Genomic DNA, 17,179 nt, shown 5'->3' with positions numbered 1-17,179 from the left:
TCATATGATACAGACCCTTCTGGTTAGTCTTCTCAGGACTCTTTCCAACTTACCAATGTTCTACCTGAAATGTGGTGGCCAAAACTGATCACCATCCCTGAGATGTAACCTGAACCATACAGATGATAGGGTGACTCTATCTTACCAGTTCAGGAAGCTACATCTCTTTCTGCAGCGAGGTTTCACTAGTTTTTCTTAGTTGTTATTTTATTCCTGTAAACCCAAAATGAGACTATAGTGTACTCAAACATGAGATCTCACCCAAGCAAAATGCTGCTTTCTCATCCTTCTTCCTGCATCTCATATTTCTTAAATCGACTATTTGAACCAAAGTTGAAGGCTTTACATTTGTTCCTATTACATTTGCTATTATTATATTTGGCTCAATGTCAAGCTGTTTTTAGATTAGGTTACTAGTGTGTTATTTATCCCTCCACATTTTTTGTGTTTCTGTACATTTGAAAAGGAGAGCATCTGTATCTTCACATGTCATACATACATGCATTTATATATACATGTACACACACATATATTGTTTATATATCCATATAATTATACACACATACACATACATGAATAATACATATGTGCACACATGAAGCATGCATTTCCCTGAGAATCTTTATTCTAGTTATTTGTATTTCTTTATTGTATGTTGTACCCTGGTATGCATGCATGCATGTGTGTATGTATGCTCACATGCACACATTTATGTACATATTTGTATACATAGATATGTGTACACACATATATGTGCCTTTCTATTGCTCTCTGTAGGACATTCATTTTTAATTATTCATGCTCAGTGGTCATCCATCACTCACAGACATAGAATATTAATAGAAAATTGTTGTTAAAAAGTAAGCCTTTTTTTTTTCTAGAAGAAGTTGGGGAAGGAGGTTATTAAAGGATCTTTGAAATTTTCTGTGGGCAAAATAGCATGCTTTTCTCCTGTTCAATTCTGCTTCCTGTTAAGGGTTAAAATTCTAGCTAGTCTGTCTAAAATATCTAATGAGTGGTCGCCAATAAATTATAAGCTTTAGCAAGAGTTAGACTTTTAAGCATTTATTAAGGAAAAGAAGAATTTGGTAAAGAGAGAGAGAAAGGCCTAGATTCCTATCTATTAAAGGGAGAGCACATTTCTAGCTCCGCTCTCCACCAGAGTCCAAAGGAAAGAGCGCGAGACTGAGCGCCAGTCTCTTCCTTCCTCCTCCCACTAGTCCTCGTCACTTCCTGACTCCTGAAGAAAAGACTCCTGGTCTTGCCCTCAAAGACCTTCCCTTCATGGGCAGAACTCTTCTACAGTAAGTATCCAGCAGGTGGCATTATTCCAATCGTTACAGTCCCCCCTGTTGTTCCTCAAGAAACAAAATGTTTCCTTGACGGAACAGTAAAAAGAATATAATAACTATTGCTAACTAATAATATGTGAACAACAATATAGAAAAGGAAGAGAGGAAAGTTTTGTCCAGAGGGGCGATTTTTTTTTTTTTTCCTCATGAACCGACGCTTTGACATTAGTCTTGCAAAGGGAGAGCCTCTGCAGAGAGTACATGCCACAGATAGTATATAACAGAAAGGAGATAGTAAAAGCTAATAAAGCAAAACAGTTCATATAAAGTCTCTGAGTTCTCTTGTCTTCTTGAAGTGGTAAGATGTCATCAGGAGGAAACTGGATTCTGGTCTGGAAAACTGGATTCTGGACTCTGGTCTGGAAAGCTGGATTATCTTCTTTAACTGTTTGAATTGCTGTATTTTTAAAACCTTAGCATAGCATTGTCAATGATCAAATTAATAAATTCCATTACATTCCTATTTGTTGTCCATTTTTGCTTTCTATTCAAGATGTCTCTGTGTGTGTACATATGTGGTATGTGTGTCTGTCTCTGTGTGTGTACATATCCTGGAAGAAGGCCATGGCCACTCACTAGTCTTCCTAACCATGCACACTAGAAAAACCTCAGTGGGTAACTAATGTCAGATGTCCAGATTATGCAATTAGATGAGTTTGTTCATGCATGTTTGTACAGTGTAAAGGGAGTAGGTATCTCTACGTCTTTCATTTAGTTGTATGATAGTAAATATGTAGTATGGTGTGTAATATTACTTACAAAAACTTTCCTGTACCCCACTAATATCCCAATGTGTTTTCTTTCAGTGTCTTGCTATGATTCTAGTGAAATTCTTCTATAAAAGAAAAAGTAGATTTTTTTAAAAAGTTACATTTTATTGATGTCTTTTGTTTTTATATCACCTATATTTTTGCCTGTATCCCTTTCACTACTCCCTTCCAGAGATAAATCACATGTAACAAAGAATTGTTTTGAAAAGGGAAAAATCAGCAAAACATATCGATACATTAAAAAATCTTTAAAAAATTGACAGTATATGCAAATGTTCCACTCACATGGTCCTCATACCTCTGCAAAGGAGTAGGGGGAATTGGTTAATAAGTGGCTAGTTCATTGGTTATGAAACTTCCCTTATTTAGCTAGGTTGTTCTTGAGAAAACAACCAAACTCTTGTTAGGACTATACCCAAAGCAATTTGGCCCACTGATATACAGCTTTTGAGAAGCCAGGGTTTCTTCTGTACTATGGTGATATGGCATGAGAGCTGTATTTTGTGAATTTACAAATAAATAATGCTTGAAAAATTTATTTAAAATATTTTCTATATTAGAGATGCCAGTATATGGCAGATTTTTGTTATATCTTTTTTGAAATAGCTATGTTCTAGAAAAATCACATGTAAAATGAAATTTCTAAATTGAATTGTTTTCATATTGACTATCCATGATGTGATTACAGATGGCCCTATGGAAATAAGTTTTCTTGAATAGTGTGGTAAAGGAATGAAAGAGCCAGTAGTAGCAAAATTCCAGTAGAAAACTGGAGCCCTCACCTAGAAGTTCACATTTTCTTTGTGGTGTGTTTGAAATTTCTCTCATTCCTTTTCTACCCATTGGCAGCCAGCCTTATTCTCTGCATCATAGGAATGTTCCTGTAGGAATTCCTTTATTACTCCCTTTTTATCACTATCAGAACCTTGTTTTTTAGTCTGAATATTTACATATTTCTGTTGGCTAGTTGCTAATGATCCATAAGCTTGGTTAAATGTTGATTCTTGAAAATTATACCAAATTGTAAAGCTTAGATCAATGTAAATCTCTATTTCCTTAAATTTAACATGTGATTTACCTATAATTAGAACTATTAGTAGTTATAGATACTAGTCTCTATTTAAAATGACTTCTGAAAGTTATTTAGTACCATACTGGTACTTTTTTTTCACTCTGTGATGTATGTTTCTGTATTTAGCTCTCTCCCCTGATTTATTAACATAGTTTGATATAAATTTAATTTTAAAATTTCCATCTGGGTATGAATTAATTATTTCTTAATGGCAACTGTGTATAAATTAACTTGCTCAAAATATTGGGAAAGGATATACTTGGAAGGAAAGAGAACAGAATGTATCAGAGTTTATGCTTAAAAGGTACTTGAATATCAGTATCAAGATTTACCACACTGCACAGTAACTCTACCTACTAGAAATACTGCCAAAAATAATAATGCAAATTATATAAGTATTATGGCTATACACATGAGATACAAGTAGAGTATTCCATGTGCTTTGTTAAACCAGTGTTGAAGATTTTATTCCAGTGATTTAATGTATGAAACAAGGCATTCTTGAACAGTGTTTTATGTTTGATCAGTTTTTTTCTTTTGATATATTAAAACAAAGAAATTAAACCCTATGGGAACCTATGGGAAATAGGAAGTTAGATTCCTATGACCACCAAAACTATAATCTTTCACAGGAGATTGCTAAAAATATACTTTTCTGCACATAATTCTTTATAACAAATATTAATTCTGATAATATGCACCTTTCCTAACATAGTAACCATGAAATAACCCACAAAATGCAGTATACAAAATAAAATTGGTAACATTTAAAACATTTTTGTTACTAGTAATTTTGCTAACACTTCAATGAAAAATTGATTTTAGACAACATCCATTTTTTATAATACATGAAATCTACAATACCACAGATACTGTATAGCAAATAAAATTCTTAAAAAGAAAGCATTTTTTAATTTTAATCTTATGGTGTGAGTGCATTATACTGTATGCTATATTGCTGTAAAATGCTCTAACATGGTGGCCTTCTGAAAACTGAGATTTTTGGGACTTTAATCACAACTTTTGGGAGACTATGAGAAAGATGAGGTCTTGACAACACCTCTGACACTGTCCTTCATGCCTGGTGGTTGGTGTTAGAGATCGTGAGGACAAATGAGTTTGAAATAATCTGTCAGTGACTTGGGTTGATGGGATTGGTAGCCTCAGTGTCTCTAGTCAACTGGTCAATTAGGCTGACAGTGGCTGCAGACATTCTGGTATTTAGTGAGCCGCATCACTGACTTTACATAGTTGGGCTTAGAGCCTTAAGGACCTATGTTATGTTTGGGGGGCATAATTGCAATACAAAACTTGATTTTTAAAGGCAGACAATGAAAATATAAGATGAATACATAGGGAGTGCTTTCAATGGTAAGGTGAAGAAGACCATTGAAGTGTCTAGTATGATACCAGCTGCTTCACAAATTTGCGCATTTGTCTCTTTTTTTTACTCTACTGTACATAGTGTACACAATTACCAATGAGAAAGTGAAAAAAAAAGTTACTAATAAAATCATGTGACTGATGGAAGTCTTGAAAGTTAAACTTGTGAATATTGAGGATTGACTATACATTTAGTTACGTGTGACATATGTAAATTTACTTATATGTATAAATACACACTTGTGTACACATACATATATTACTTTGGACAAAATATTGTGAAAATCATTACATTTGCTATATATGAAAAGCTATTGAATTTTTAAATGTATAAAACAACAGCAAACATATACATATGTGTATATATTCATATATACAAACACATGTACATATACATACATATACATATAACGTTTTGGGTTGCCCTTCAGGATTAAATATATTCTTTCTTACCAGCTTATTTGTTCTTGCTCAGGGTGAACTGGGAAATATATGAAATGACAGTGCTTTAGCAGAATGGAGATAATTACAAATGACAAGGGACTCTATCTATTTTGACTATACTGACTTGCTATGCTTTGAATTATTTTGTTTTAAGAATTACCAATAATACTTAATTGTAACAACTTGCTCCCTTATTAAGCATTTAAAAATTTTTAAAAATCTATATCTGAAGTCAAATTGTTGATTAAAGAATTGAGTTTTTCAAGCTATCCTATGTTCTCTAGAGTATTCTAGGTAAGGGTCAGTCAGTTGTTACTCCATGTCAGAGAGACTTCTTCTTCTTCTTCTTCTTCTTCTTCTTCTTCTTCTTCTTCTTCTTCTTCTTCTTCTTCTTCTTCTTCTTCTTCTTCTTCTTCTTCTTCTTCTTCTTCTTCTTCTTCTTCTTCTTCTTCTTCTTCTTCTTCTTCTTCCTTCTTCCTTCTTCCTTCTTCCTTCTTCCTTCTTCCTTCTTCCTTCTTCCTTCTTCCTTCTTCCTTCTTCCTTCTTCCCTCCTCCTTCCAGGGTCACACAACTAGTAAGTGTTAAGTGTCTGAGGCTGGATTTGAACTCAGGTCCTCCTGAATCCAGGGCCAGTCCTCTATCCACTGCCCCACCTAGCTGCCCCCCAAAACATTTTAAGAATAACTACCTAGGGGCAGCTAGGTGGCACAGTGGATAAAGGACTGGCCCTGGATTCAGGAGGACCTGAGTTCAAATCTCACCTCAAGACACTTGACACTTACTAGCTGTGTGACCCTGCACAAGTCACTTAATCCTCATTGCCCCAAAAGAAAAGAAAAAAAAAGGTTCAAAACAACAACAACAAAAACCCCGAAACTTTTTTTTTCATCCACTGTCCCAGGAAAGCTTTGGAGACCTTTTTTGGTGTCTCAGTTTCTTTCTCCACTTTGAAAAATATGGGCCCTCTTTCTTGCAGTTAGTATCACTTATGAATAACTCTTAGGCCCATCTTTTTAACATTAATAGGAATCTGAATATTAGAGGAAGAAATGTAGAGGTAGCTTCCAAGAATTGGTGGAGCTGAATTCCCTGAATTTATATATATTTTTTGTGACTTACTGTCACCCTACCATGAACTTCTGCAGGGCTCTGAAGCTCTAGGTTAACAGATCCCTCTCAGGACATCATTGTCATCTTGCTTGGCATCCTAATGGCATTATTCAGGAATATTGCCCCGATGCCTTCCTTCATGGAAGGTATGCTTGGTTAAACCATAGAGATGATAGAAAATATCCCTGGAATAGAATTTCTAGATTTCTAGAGAAATTGGTTATGATAATCCATAACTAATAGCTCATTACTTCCACTCAACCTTTTTGTTACCCATCTTTGTTTAAATGAAAAGTTAAGATGTGAAAGACTAAAGGATTTCATGAGTTTTGTAACTGCATATGCTATCTTAAGATGAACATATGAAAAAATTCAAAATTTATATTTTAAAAAGCTTGACTTTTTCCTGTAGGATCCTGGTGATTGGGTGAAAATTCACCACTTGGAGTACATGGATGGAGGAATACTGGATCCAGATGATATATTGGCAGATGTTGTTGAAGACAAAGATAAGGTAGATGGCTATATTAAAATCATTCTTCTTAAAACATATACTTTTATTTGAGAAATGGAAATGCTTAAAATTTTTCTGTCAGTTATTATTTTTATTTGTTCAGGATCACTTATCCTGTAAACAAAAATTTTTCTACAAATATTTGAAGAAATGTTGGCAGAGTTTGGAATTCAAATATAATGGTATTCTGATTATTGCATCCATTCTGAAGTGTTTCTTCAGTGCCTTGATAGCAGAGTGTCAGAAGCAGCCATAGCTGCCCCAAATGTCTGTGAATGGTATGGTCATTATAATAATTGTTTTCCTTGTCAGCTCTTTTTCTGGCCATCCTATAAATATCTGGTCAAAATAGAGAATGTGAAGTTTGAGAGTGCGGTGTGGTACAAAGTGTTTTGTAATGGAGGAGGAGGGTATCAGGAGGGCTTCCTCTAATTTTTATTTTTAAGTTTGCTAGTTTGAGTAGTTGTTGACCAAAGGCATAATTCTGCTTAATATATTCTTTTTCTTGATGGTCTGCGATAATTCAGTACCCCCATTTCATCGTTTGGAAACAACAATGTACAGAAGATTGTGATTATATGACAAAACAAGGGGTATTAATACCAAAAACTAGAGAGTGGATGGATGAGAAAAGAGAGTCAGCAAGGGGGTTGAGCTAGAGTCAACCAACAGTCCCTTATTAAACACCTTTTTTGTGTCTCTGTTTAGACATATCTGACAGATAAGTCCTGCCAATCATTGTCCATCAATATCTTCAAAGTCAAAGGTAGAGAAAGGAAATGGACTTGTGATTCCCTTGGTGTAGGGAGTTTTGAAGAATTTTGACTAGACACCAGCACTTTCTTTTGATGCTTCTTGTATTTTGTATTTCATAATGCACTTTGCAGTTGTTTGAGGGGGCCTGTGTTTTGGTTTTGGTTAAAGAATTTTACCTGACATCATAGATTACTGGAAAGATCAGTGGATGTGATCAGACAACCTAGGTTCATGTCTTGACTCTGTTGCTTTGTGATCCATGTGACTTGTGGCAAGGTATTTCATCTCTCTTGGCCTCAGTTTACCCATTTGTACAACAAAAGTGATTTAGATTGGCTGCTTTATAAGGTCTCTTGTTTAAATCTTACCACCCCATATTTTTAATTTGCCTTTCAACTAGACTTTAAGTTCTTGGTAGACATAGACACAAAGGAAGTGCTTAATAAATGATTCTTGGTTGACACCAGCTCAACTGTCTTTTTGACCCTTACTACTTTTCTCATGAGTCTTTTCCATGTTCTGAATTTTTATATTATTTTTTGTTAATATCCCTTATTTTTTCATGTAAGCACAATCTATTGTGCATTTTTATTTATCTAACGTGTTTGTCTTGTTCCCCCCAATTGTTTGTTACTAGAAGATAAGGATATTATTTTAGTTGTATTTTGTGTTACCCCAAAGTACCTACTATCATGTTTTATACATAGTGAGTGCTTAGTAAATACATGTCTAAGTGGATGATTTAGGGACTTCTCTTTTTTATTTATTCATACTGTCACCTTTTTACCTGCACATGGATTTTGGTTGTTCTTCTTTGCCATTCAGCTGGTCTCATGGCTTCCTTAATATTTTCCCCAGAAAGTTTTTTTTTTCTTTTTGCCTTCATTTAATTTGCCCTCTCTTTCTTTAATAGTACTTCCTCTCTTTATATCTTAGTTATCATGAGTATGTTGGTCCCCTCCCCAGAAATCTCACTATCAACCAGGATTATGAGATAATTAATTTTAAAAGACAAGCATTAAAAGGGAATGAGAAGCATATTTGAATTTACCATATTCGCTCATAGACAACTCTCCATTACAGAATGAATTGGTTATAAAGACAGTGCTAGAGAAATAACTCATTAGTACAGTCTAATTTGTTGTAGAGTGTTTTTTAAAATTTGTCCAGCAAAGCACTTTTAACTGTAGGCTATCTATTGCAACAAAAATAGGTCTATATGGAGCCAATGTTTTAATAGAATTTCACCTACCCCGCTAAATGAGATTCAGAAGGTGAAATTATTCCATTCTTATACAACTTGAGCCATATCCTTAAGGTTAGTCTTTATTAGTAAAATATGAATTGTACCTGGAGTTGTTTTCTTAAGAAGTTAGAGTTGATGATACCAAGTCTATCTCTGCTTGCTTTTTGCATTTCCAAAAATGGATGAGTATGTTTTGATGCTTTCAAATTCGTAGAAAAGACCAGAATTTTTTTTACATATTTCATCTAATCTTGAACATTTACCATAAGTCCGTCTTTTCATTTTAACAAGAGGTTTCTGACAGATAATTTGCCTTAGTAATAACAAAAATGACATTTACATACTGCTTTAATGTTTACAAAACCATTTTACACACATTATCTCATTTGATCACAAGGATTTATTAAGACAGACTATAGGTCAAAACATGATATATACAAGGAAAGGCAGCATAGCATACAGTAGATAGAACAGTGGGTTTGGATCCAGGCAGATGTGGGTTTGAAACCCTGTTTTATGAATGAAGAAAATAAGTTTAAGTGGTATTCACTCCCATGCCTTCCTTACTCCAAATCCAGTGCTCTATCCACTATATACTGTGTTGTCTTTTATTGTATATTTCATGTGTTTTGACCTGTATTCTCTTTTAATAAATGCTTGTAGACTCAATGGAGATGATAGATCATTTTAAGACTAATGTGTGCATAAAATTGATTAGGATGGTATTCTGTGGGATATGTCTCTAGACATGGATTATTTTTTTGTGTGCAAAGTACAAGTTTAAAAATTTGAACTACTCATTGACACTTCTTGGGTTGTATCTCTTTCTTTTTTCTAAATTTTATTTATTTATTTTTTCTGTTACATGTAAAGATAGTTCTCAACTTTTGTTTATACAAGCTTTCCAATTTCAGATTTTCTCCCTCCCTCCCCTCCCTCCCCCCTCCCCTAGACAGCAGGTAATCTGATATATATATATATATATATATATATATATATATATATATATATATATATATATATATATATATATATAAAATAACATTAAACATTTCTGCATTAGTCATGTTATAAGAGAAAAATCAGAGCAATGAGGAAAAACCTCAAAATAGAAAAACAACAGCACCAAAAACAAAAGAAATAATATGGTTCAATCAGCATCTATACTCCACAGTTCTTTTTTCTAATCTGGCTTTTGCTGACTGACCAGGGAACCATTTCTGATTGACCCTTATATTTCTGATTGTTTTTGCAAAACTGTGAAATGTCTTGAGCATATCTCAAATATGACAGTTACTGCTATTATCATAATAAACATTTATGTTTGTGTACCTGCAGTGTACATGTCAGGATAATAGGGCCTATAGAAGGCTCACAGAGGGTCTCCTGTCTATTCTAGACTGAATTCTCAAGGGAATAACATATGTTCATTGGGATAAAGAAATTTAGCTCATTCTTTAGGGAAATAAAAGGGGAAGGGAAAGGGGGGACTGATAGAAGGGAGGACAAAAGCAAGGGAGAAAAGGGTAAAGAAAAGGGAGGGGGGTGATAAAAAGGGAGGTCAGATTGGGGGAGGCAGGGGTAAGAAGCAAAATGTTGGTGAGGAGGAATAGGGTGAAAGAAGGGGGGAAAGTACAAAGGGGGTAAATAGAATGGAGGAGAATAGACAGTAATAATAACTGTGAATGTGAATGGGATGAACTCTGCTATAAAACAGAAGCTAATTGCAGAGTGAATTAAAAACCAGAATCCTACAATATGCTGTTTACAAGAAACACATTTGAAGCAGAGAGATGCACACAGAGTAAATGTAAAAGGCTGGAGCAAAATATATTATGCTTCAGCTAAAGTAAAAAAAGCTGGGGTAGCAATCCTTATCTCAGACAAAGCACAGGCAAAAATAGATCTCATTAAAAGAGATAAGGAAGGAAGCTATATCTTGCTAAAAGGTACTGTAGATAATGAAGTAATATCAATATTAAACATGTATGCACCAAGTGGTATAGCATCCAAATTCTTAGAGGAGAAGTTAAATGAGTTACAAGAGGAATTAGACAGTAATACTATACTAGTGGGGGATCTGAATCTCACCCTCTCAAAAGTAGATAAATCTAGCCAAAAAATAAATAAGAAAGAAGTGAAAGAGGTGAATAGATTACTAGAAAAGTTAGACATGATAGATGTCTAGAGAAAATTGAATGGGGATAGAAAGGAATATACCCTTTTCTCAGCAGTACATGGTACATTTTCTTTTTTTTTTTTTTAGTGAGGCAATTGGGGTTAAGTGACTTGCCCAGGGTCACACAGTTAGTAAGTGTTAAGTGTCTGAGGCCGGATTTGAACTCAGGTACTCCTGACTCCAGGGCCAGTGCTCTATCTACTGCGCCACCTAGCTGCCCCAGTACATTTTCAAAAATTGACCATGTATTAGGGCACAAAAACATCATAGTCAAATGAAGAAAGGCAGAAATAGTAAATGCATCCTTCTCAGATCATGATGCAATAAAAATTACATGAAAGAAAGAGCCAGGGAAAAGTAGAATGAAAATCAATTGGAAACTAAAAAATTTCATTCTAAAGAATGAATGGGTCAAACAACAAATCATAGAAACAATCAATAACTATATCCAAGACAATGACAATAATGAGAAAACATACCAAAATCTATGGGATGCAGCCAAAGCAGTGCTTAGGGGAAAATTTATAGCTCTAAATGCTTACATGAATAAAAAAGAGAAAGAGGAGAGTAATGAATTGGGCATGAAACTTAAAAAGCTAGAAAAAGAACAAATTAGAAATCCCCAATTAGATACTAAACTAGAGATCCTGAAAATTAAAGCAGAAATTAATACTATTGAAAGCAAGAAAATTATAGAATTAATCAATAAAACTAAGAGCTGGTTTTATGAAAAAAATCCAATAAAATAGATAAAATATTGGTTAATTTGACTAATAAAAAGAAAGAAGAAAACCAAATTACCAGTATCAAAAATGAAAAGGGTGATATTACCAGCAATGAAGTGGAAATTAAATCAATAATTAGGAATTATTTTGCCCAACTGTATGCCAATAAATTTGACAATCTAAATGAAATGGATAAATATTTACAAAAATACAAACTGCCCAGGTTAACTGAAGAGGAAATAAAATCCTTAAATAAACCCATATTAGAAAAAGAAATTGAAGAAGCCATTAATGAACTCCCTAAGAAAAAATCCCCATGGCCAGATGGGTTTACAGGTGAATTTTACCAAACATTTAAAGAACACTTAATCCCAATATTATGCAAATTATTTGGAAAAATAGCTGAAGAAGGAGTTCTACCACATTCGTTTTATGATACAAATATGGTGGTGATACCAAAACCAGGCAAAGCAAAAACAGAGAAAGAAAATTATAGACCAATTTCCCTAATGAATATTGATGCTAAAATCTTAAATAAGATATTAGCAAGGAGATTACAGCAAGTGATCACCAGGATAATACACTATGACCAGGTGGGATTTATACCAGGAATGCAGGGCTGGTTGTATCTCTTTCTCAAGATATGAAATAATGAAGAGACAAAGAGCAAGTAAATAGGTTCTTAAGTAGTCTGATCAGTGATAAGAGATGAAATCAGAAGAAATGAGATGTAATTTGTGTCATCTTCAAATTGGAGCTGTATGCTTTCTATCTTTGTTTCATTGTCTTCAAACTTTGCACATTCATGGCCTTCTAGAGACTGGCAAGGATTTTAGAAAACCTCAGGATCTTGAATTGAAGGAAGGAAAAGAAAACGTGAAAAATAATGAAACAACTTGTGGAAATGACCCTGGGTCAGATTCCCAGGCGTGCCTGGACTTCCTGCCTTGTGCCTTTCTTCCCTTCCCTAGAATCCCTGACACTGCCTAAATGTTTCCATTTCACTTTTTTATATTCCTGCATAGCTACACCCATTAGAGATTAATTTAAGGTAAGAAGCAACCTTTCAGAAAAGTTACAGTGCCATTACAGGATTTTCAGTAATTCACATAATAAAATGAGTTAGCTTAATCAGATTGCTTTAATCCTAACATCTAGCTAAGATATATCCTGCACTGAGGAAATAAAAGTATTGATTGGAGAGGTGTATCATTTTGAAACAGCCTGAGGTGAGAAGCTAAGGCTGCCTAGTTAAGGATTAACCAAATGTAGGCATTTATTAAGTACTTACTATATTCCAGGCACTGTTAGGCTCTGGTAACACAAATACAAAGAATGAAATGATCTTTACTTTTGAGAGATTGTGTTCTAATGACAACAGCATACATAATTCAATGCAAAAGGAATATAATGACAATAAATGCAAAGAGAAATATTAGGTAGTTTGGAGGGGACACTAGCACTTGGGGGCTTTTGGAAGAGCTTTATTTGGAAGGTGGTGTGCTTGAACTGTCTTGGAAGGAATAGAGACATTCTGTTAGGTCGAGGTGAAGAGCGAGTGTGTTCCAAGTATATGGGAAAGACTCAATGCAAAGGCTTCAAGGGGCAGATGGAGTATTGTGTGTGAGGAAGACGGAGGCCAGTCTGCCTGGATCCTGGATTGGGGAGGAGGAGTAATGCTCCCTGAGGCTAGACAGATGTATTATGGCCAAGTTGTTAAGGGTTTTAAGAGTTAATCAGACAAGTTCCTTTTTGATCCAATGCCACTGGCATTGAGCAGGGAAGTAACATAATCAGATCTGTGATTAAGAAAAATACCTTTCTTATCTATGTATAAGATAGACCAGAGTGGGGAAAAGACTTGAGGAAGAGAGACTAAATATGAGACTTGAAATAATTTAGGCAAAAGATGATGAGGTCCTAAAATAAAGTGGTAGCTATGTAAATACAAATAAGAGATCATATGTGAGCAATGCTGTGGGGGTAGAAACTGCTAGATTTGGTAGCTGACTCTCCCATGTCTGTCTCTGTCTCTCTGTCTCTGTCTCTCTCACACACACTGTTAAAGACTAAAATTCTAGTTAGTCTGTCTAAAATATCTAATGAGTGGTTGCCAATAAATTATAAGCTTTAGCAAGAGTTAGACTTTTAAGCATTTATTAAGGAGAATAAGAATTTGGTAAAGAAAGAAGAAAAGGCCTACATTCGTCTATCTATTAAAGGGAGAGCACATTTCTAGTTCTGTTCTCCACCAGCATCCTCGGGAAAAGAGAGAGAGGCAGAGAGCCCGGCTCCCCCTTCCTCTTCCCACAAGCAAATGTCACTTCCCGATGCCAAAGAAAAGTCTCCTGGTCTTGCCCTCAAAGACCTTCACTTCATGGCAGAACTTTCCTATAGTAAGTCTCCAGTAGGTGGCGTCATTCCAATCATTACAACACACACACACAAATAGGGAATTTTATAAGAGGGATTGGTTTGAGGAAAATATAATGTTTTAGACATGTTGAATTTGTGATATTTCTGGTAAATGTCTAATAGGAAGTTGGTAACATGGGACTAAAGCTCAGGAGAGGGACTGGGGTTATATAGCTAACTCTAAGGATCATCTGCAGAATGATGATCATTAAACCTATAGAAGTTGATAAAACCCCCAAGAGAAACATTAGAGAGAGAAAAAAAAGTGAGTCTTGGACAGAGCCTTAGGGATTTAGATCATGTAGTGGGTTCAGTGTCAAGAACATTCAAGTTCAAATCTGGCCTCAGAAACTAGTTATGTGACTCTGGGCAAGTCACTTAACTTCTCCCTACCTCAGTTTCCTCATCTGTAAAATGGGGACAATAATAGCACAACTTCTCAGGGCTGTTGTGAGGATAAAATGAGTTGTTTTAAGTGTTTTGCAAATCTTAAAGTACTATATAAATTCTAGCTATTTATTATTATATATAATAGATATTATATATAAATTATTGTTGCTATTATTTTTATCATCATCATCATCACCCACAGTTGGTGGGTGTGATGTAGATGATCAATTAGCAAAAGAGACTGAGAAAAAGCCATTCAATAGTTAAGATGCTACAATGAGGGACATAGTACCCTTCTCACCAGACCTCTACTTTTCTTAGGCTTTTTTTCAGCTAGCAGGATGCCAGAGAAACTTTTTTTTCTATTTCTACATTTGATTTGACATGGCTTTGTGCCTAGGAGTGGGGAAGTGTAAATTTTTTTCTTCCTCATAGAAATTACAGTGTGCCTCTTGACTTCTTCCTCCCTGGCCTCACAACTTGTTCAGCTCTTTTATAAATTCCATAAACTATTCAGAACAAGCCTGGGATCCTAGCCACCCATGTATAGGACCATTTGGAGAATGCCTTATATTGCCTTTTCCCATTTGTTGTTGTGGTTATTTCAGTAATCTATTGTGTATTTGTCTTTTATCCAGACTAGATTGTAAGCTCTAAGTTTAATGAACTACTGTTTTATTCCCCACACTGCCTTGCATGTATGTATTTCTTTTTTTTTTTTTTAAGCGAGGCAATTGGGGTTAAGTGACTTGCCCAGGGTCACACAGCTAGTAAGTGTCATGTGTCTGAGGCCGGATTTGAACTCAGGTACTCCTGATTCCAGGGCCAGTGCTCTATCCACTGTGCCACCTAGCTGCCCCCGCATGTATGTATTTCTTGATTGACTGTTCTTAAAATGAGACACCTCCTTAATTCCTGTTTCCTGGGGAATCTTATTCTATGAGACTTGGTATGATTTTTGTGTGTGTATGCAACAGAGTTTAACAAAATTTCCTTTTTATTAGCTAAAAGAACCACATGAAGTTAATTTGTCAGTTGTGAAAGAGTTGAGCACAAAGGTAGCTAAAAAGATTTTTTTAAAAGACTGATGCTTGTCATTTGTGGTATATGACAGTGGGAGCTAAATATTGACTACCTGCCTGCAAATGAGTTTGGGCTGATCTTGTGACAAGAGGACAATTGTTATATCATTGTCTATTCTGTTAATATGAAGAAAGTGAGAAAGGTCCATAGAATGTTGGAGGGATTCTTTCTTATATGGGAGAGCATGGACAATAGTTGTAGGATGAGCAAACATGGATGAGTTACAGTCTGCATCCTTGTATCACAGGAAGTTTGAGTAATATTATAAGTATTGAATCTAATTGAAATTGTTTTTTGAATTTTTAAATTTGTTTTCCTGTCTTTTTGGAAGATTTTTTTTTGAGTAGTGGTTTTGGCTTGTCTTGTAGAAGGAACTTTGCCATGATTTATCAAATAAACAGAATGAAATTGTTATTAGTAATAATAGCTGAATTTTGTCCATTGTTTTATGATAGATGAAATACTTAACATGGGTTTTAGTCAATCAGTAAATAAATATTAAGTGCAAAACACTGGGGATATAAAGAAAGGCAAAAGGCAGCTCTTGTCCTTAGGGAGCTTACAATCTAATAGGGGAGACAATCAAACAAACAAATATGGACAGAATAGCTGTGTATGATATAAATGAGAAATACTTAACACAGGGAAGGCACCAGAATTAATAGAAATTGGGAAAAGTTTCCTTCCTTTAGAAGGTAGGGTTTTAGTGGGAATTTGAAGGAAGCCAGGGAAGTTGAGAAATGGAAATGAGATGCTTAAAAATGTTTGTTGGTTTGGTATTTTGTTATCAGTTACAGTGTTTACCATATGTTTTGTGCCTTTATATTTTTTACTTTAACAGTTACATTTTGATGATTGTTATTATTTCTTTGAGGCAGAAATTTTGTTTTATTAACTTTATTAGGGGTTGAAAATTATACATTGGAAACACATTGTATAATTTCTGCTATTTTTAGTAGGTTTGAGGGAGAGGAGGTAATAAAATTTGTTTGAGGATTTCACTTAGAAAATAAACCACATTTTCCTTAAGGACATTCTAATTACTATAGTTTACCATTCCAAGTTGGCATTTGGATAAATATTTTTATAAACTGAAATACCAGAATGAACATAATAATACTTGATAATTTAAAATTAGGAATGTTTTGCATTAAAATATTAGGATTGATATTATAGTATTTAGTGATATAATACATTTAAAAATGGAAACTGGTTTGTAATTTGAATGTATTAGTAGCCAAAAGAAGATACCTTGTTCCTGAATACTGACTGGTTGCTAAGCACCCTCTGTTGCCCTCTAGTGGGACCCACAAATAGCTAGAAACCTCTGAAGTAGTTCTTGAACTATCTGAATTTCTATCAGCTGTCATTCTAAAATAAAGAATCTTACTGCATTTTTAGGATAATAAGACTTTGACTCTTAAGAATTGGGCAATAAAATAAGGAATTTAAATGTTGATCAATGGTTGTCCCATTTAGAAGGTCATTCAAGCAAAGCTAGTGTTTGCCCATGCCCATGACTTTTGTGAAGTGCTTGAAACAAGCACTTTGGGTTAATAAAACACCCTGGGTTGTTAGATTCCATTTTCCCCACCATCAAGTTTCATGTTGAATAGGTGGCAACTGGTTTGGATAGAGCATGGCTGTTTTTATTAAGCATGTATTTAAATATTTTCTGAGTTTGTTGGAAGGAAAAGTTATATTATGAGGTCCTAAAAATAGGGATACATTTTTAAAATG

General features: G+C 34.6%; 1 protein-coding gene across 1 annotated transcript in view; it reads left to right on the top strand.

Moving 5' to 3' along the window:
• Nucleotides 1-17,179, top strand: part of PARD3B (par-3 family cell polarity regulator beta) — a 1,353,776-nt gene that overhangs the window by 151,452 nt on the left and 1,185,145 nt on the right. The window contains exon 2 of the mRNA XM_043998182.1: nucleotides 6,544-6,645. Within this exon, the coding sequence (XP_043854117.1) occupies nucleotides 6,544-6,645 (102 nt within the window). The remainder of the gene's footprint in view (nucleotides 1-6,543; nucleotides 6,646-17,179) is intronic.

The sequence above is a fragment of the Dromiciops gliroides genome, chromosome 3 (assembly GCF_019393635.1).
Source record: "Dromiciops gliroides isolate mDroGli1 chromosome 3, mDroGli1.pri, whole genome shotgun sequence".
Lineage (NCBI taxonomy): Eukaryota > Metazoa > Chordata > Mammalia > Microbiotheria > Microbiotheriidae > Dromiciops > Dromiciops gliroides.
The sequence above is the reverse complement of the archived record's forward strand: the minus strand, read 5'-3'. Positions and strand labels throughout refer to the sequence as shown.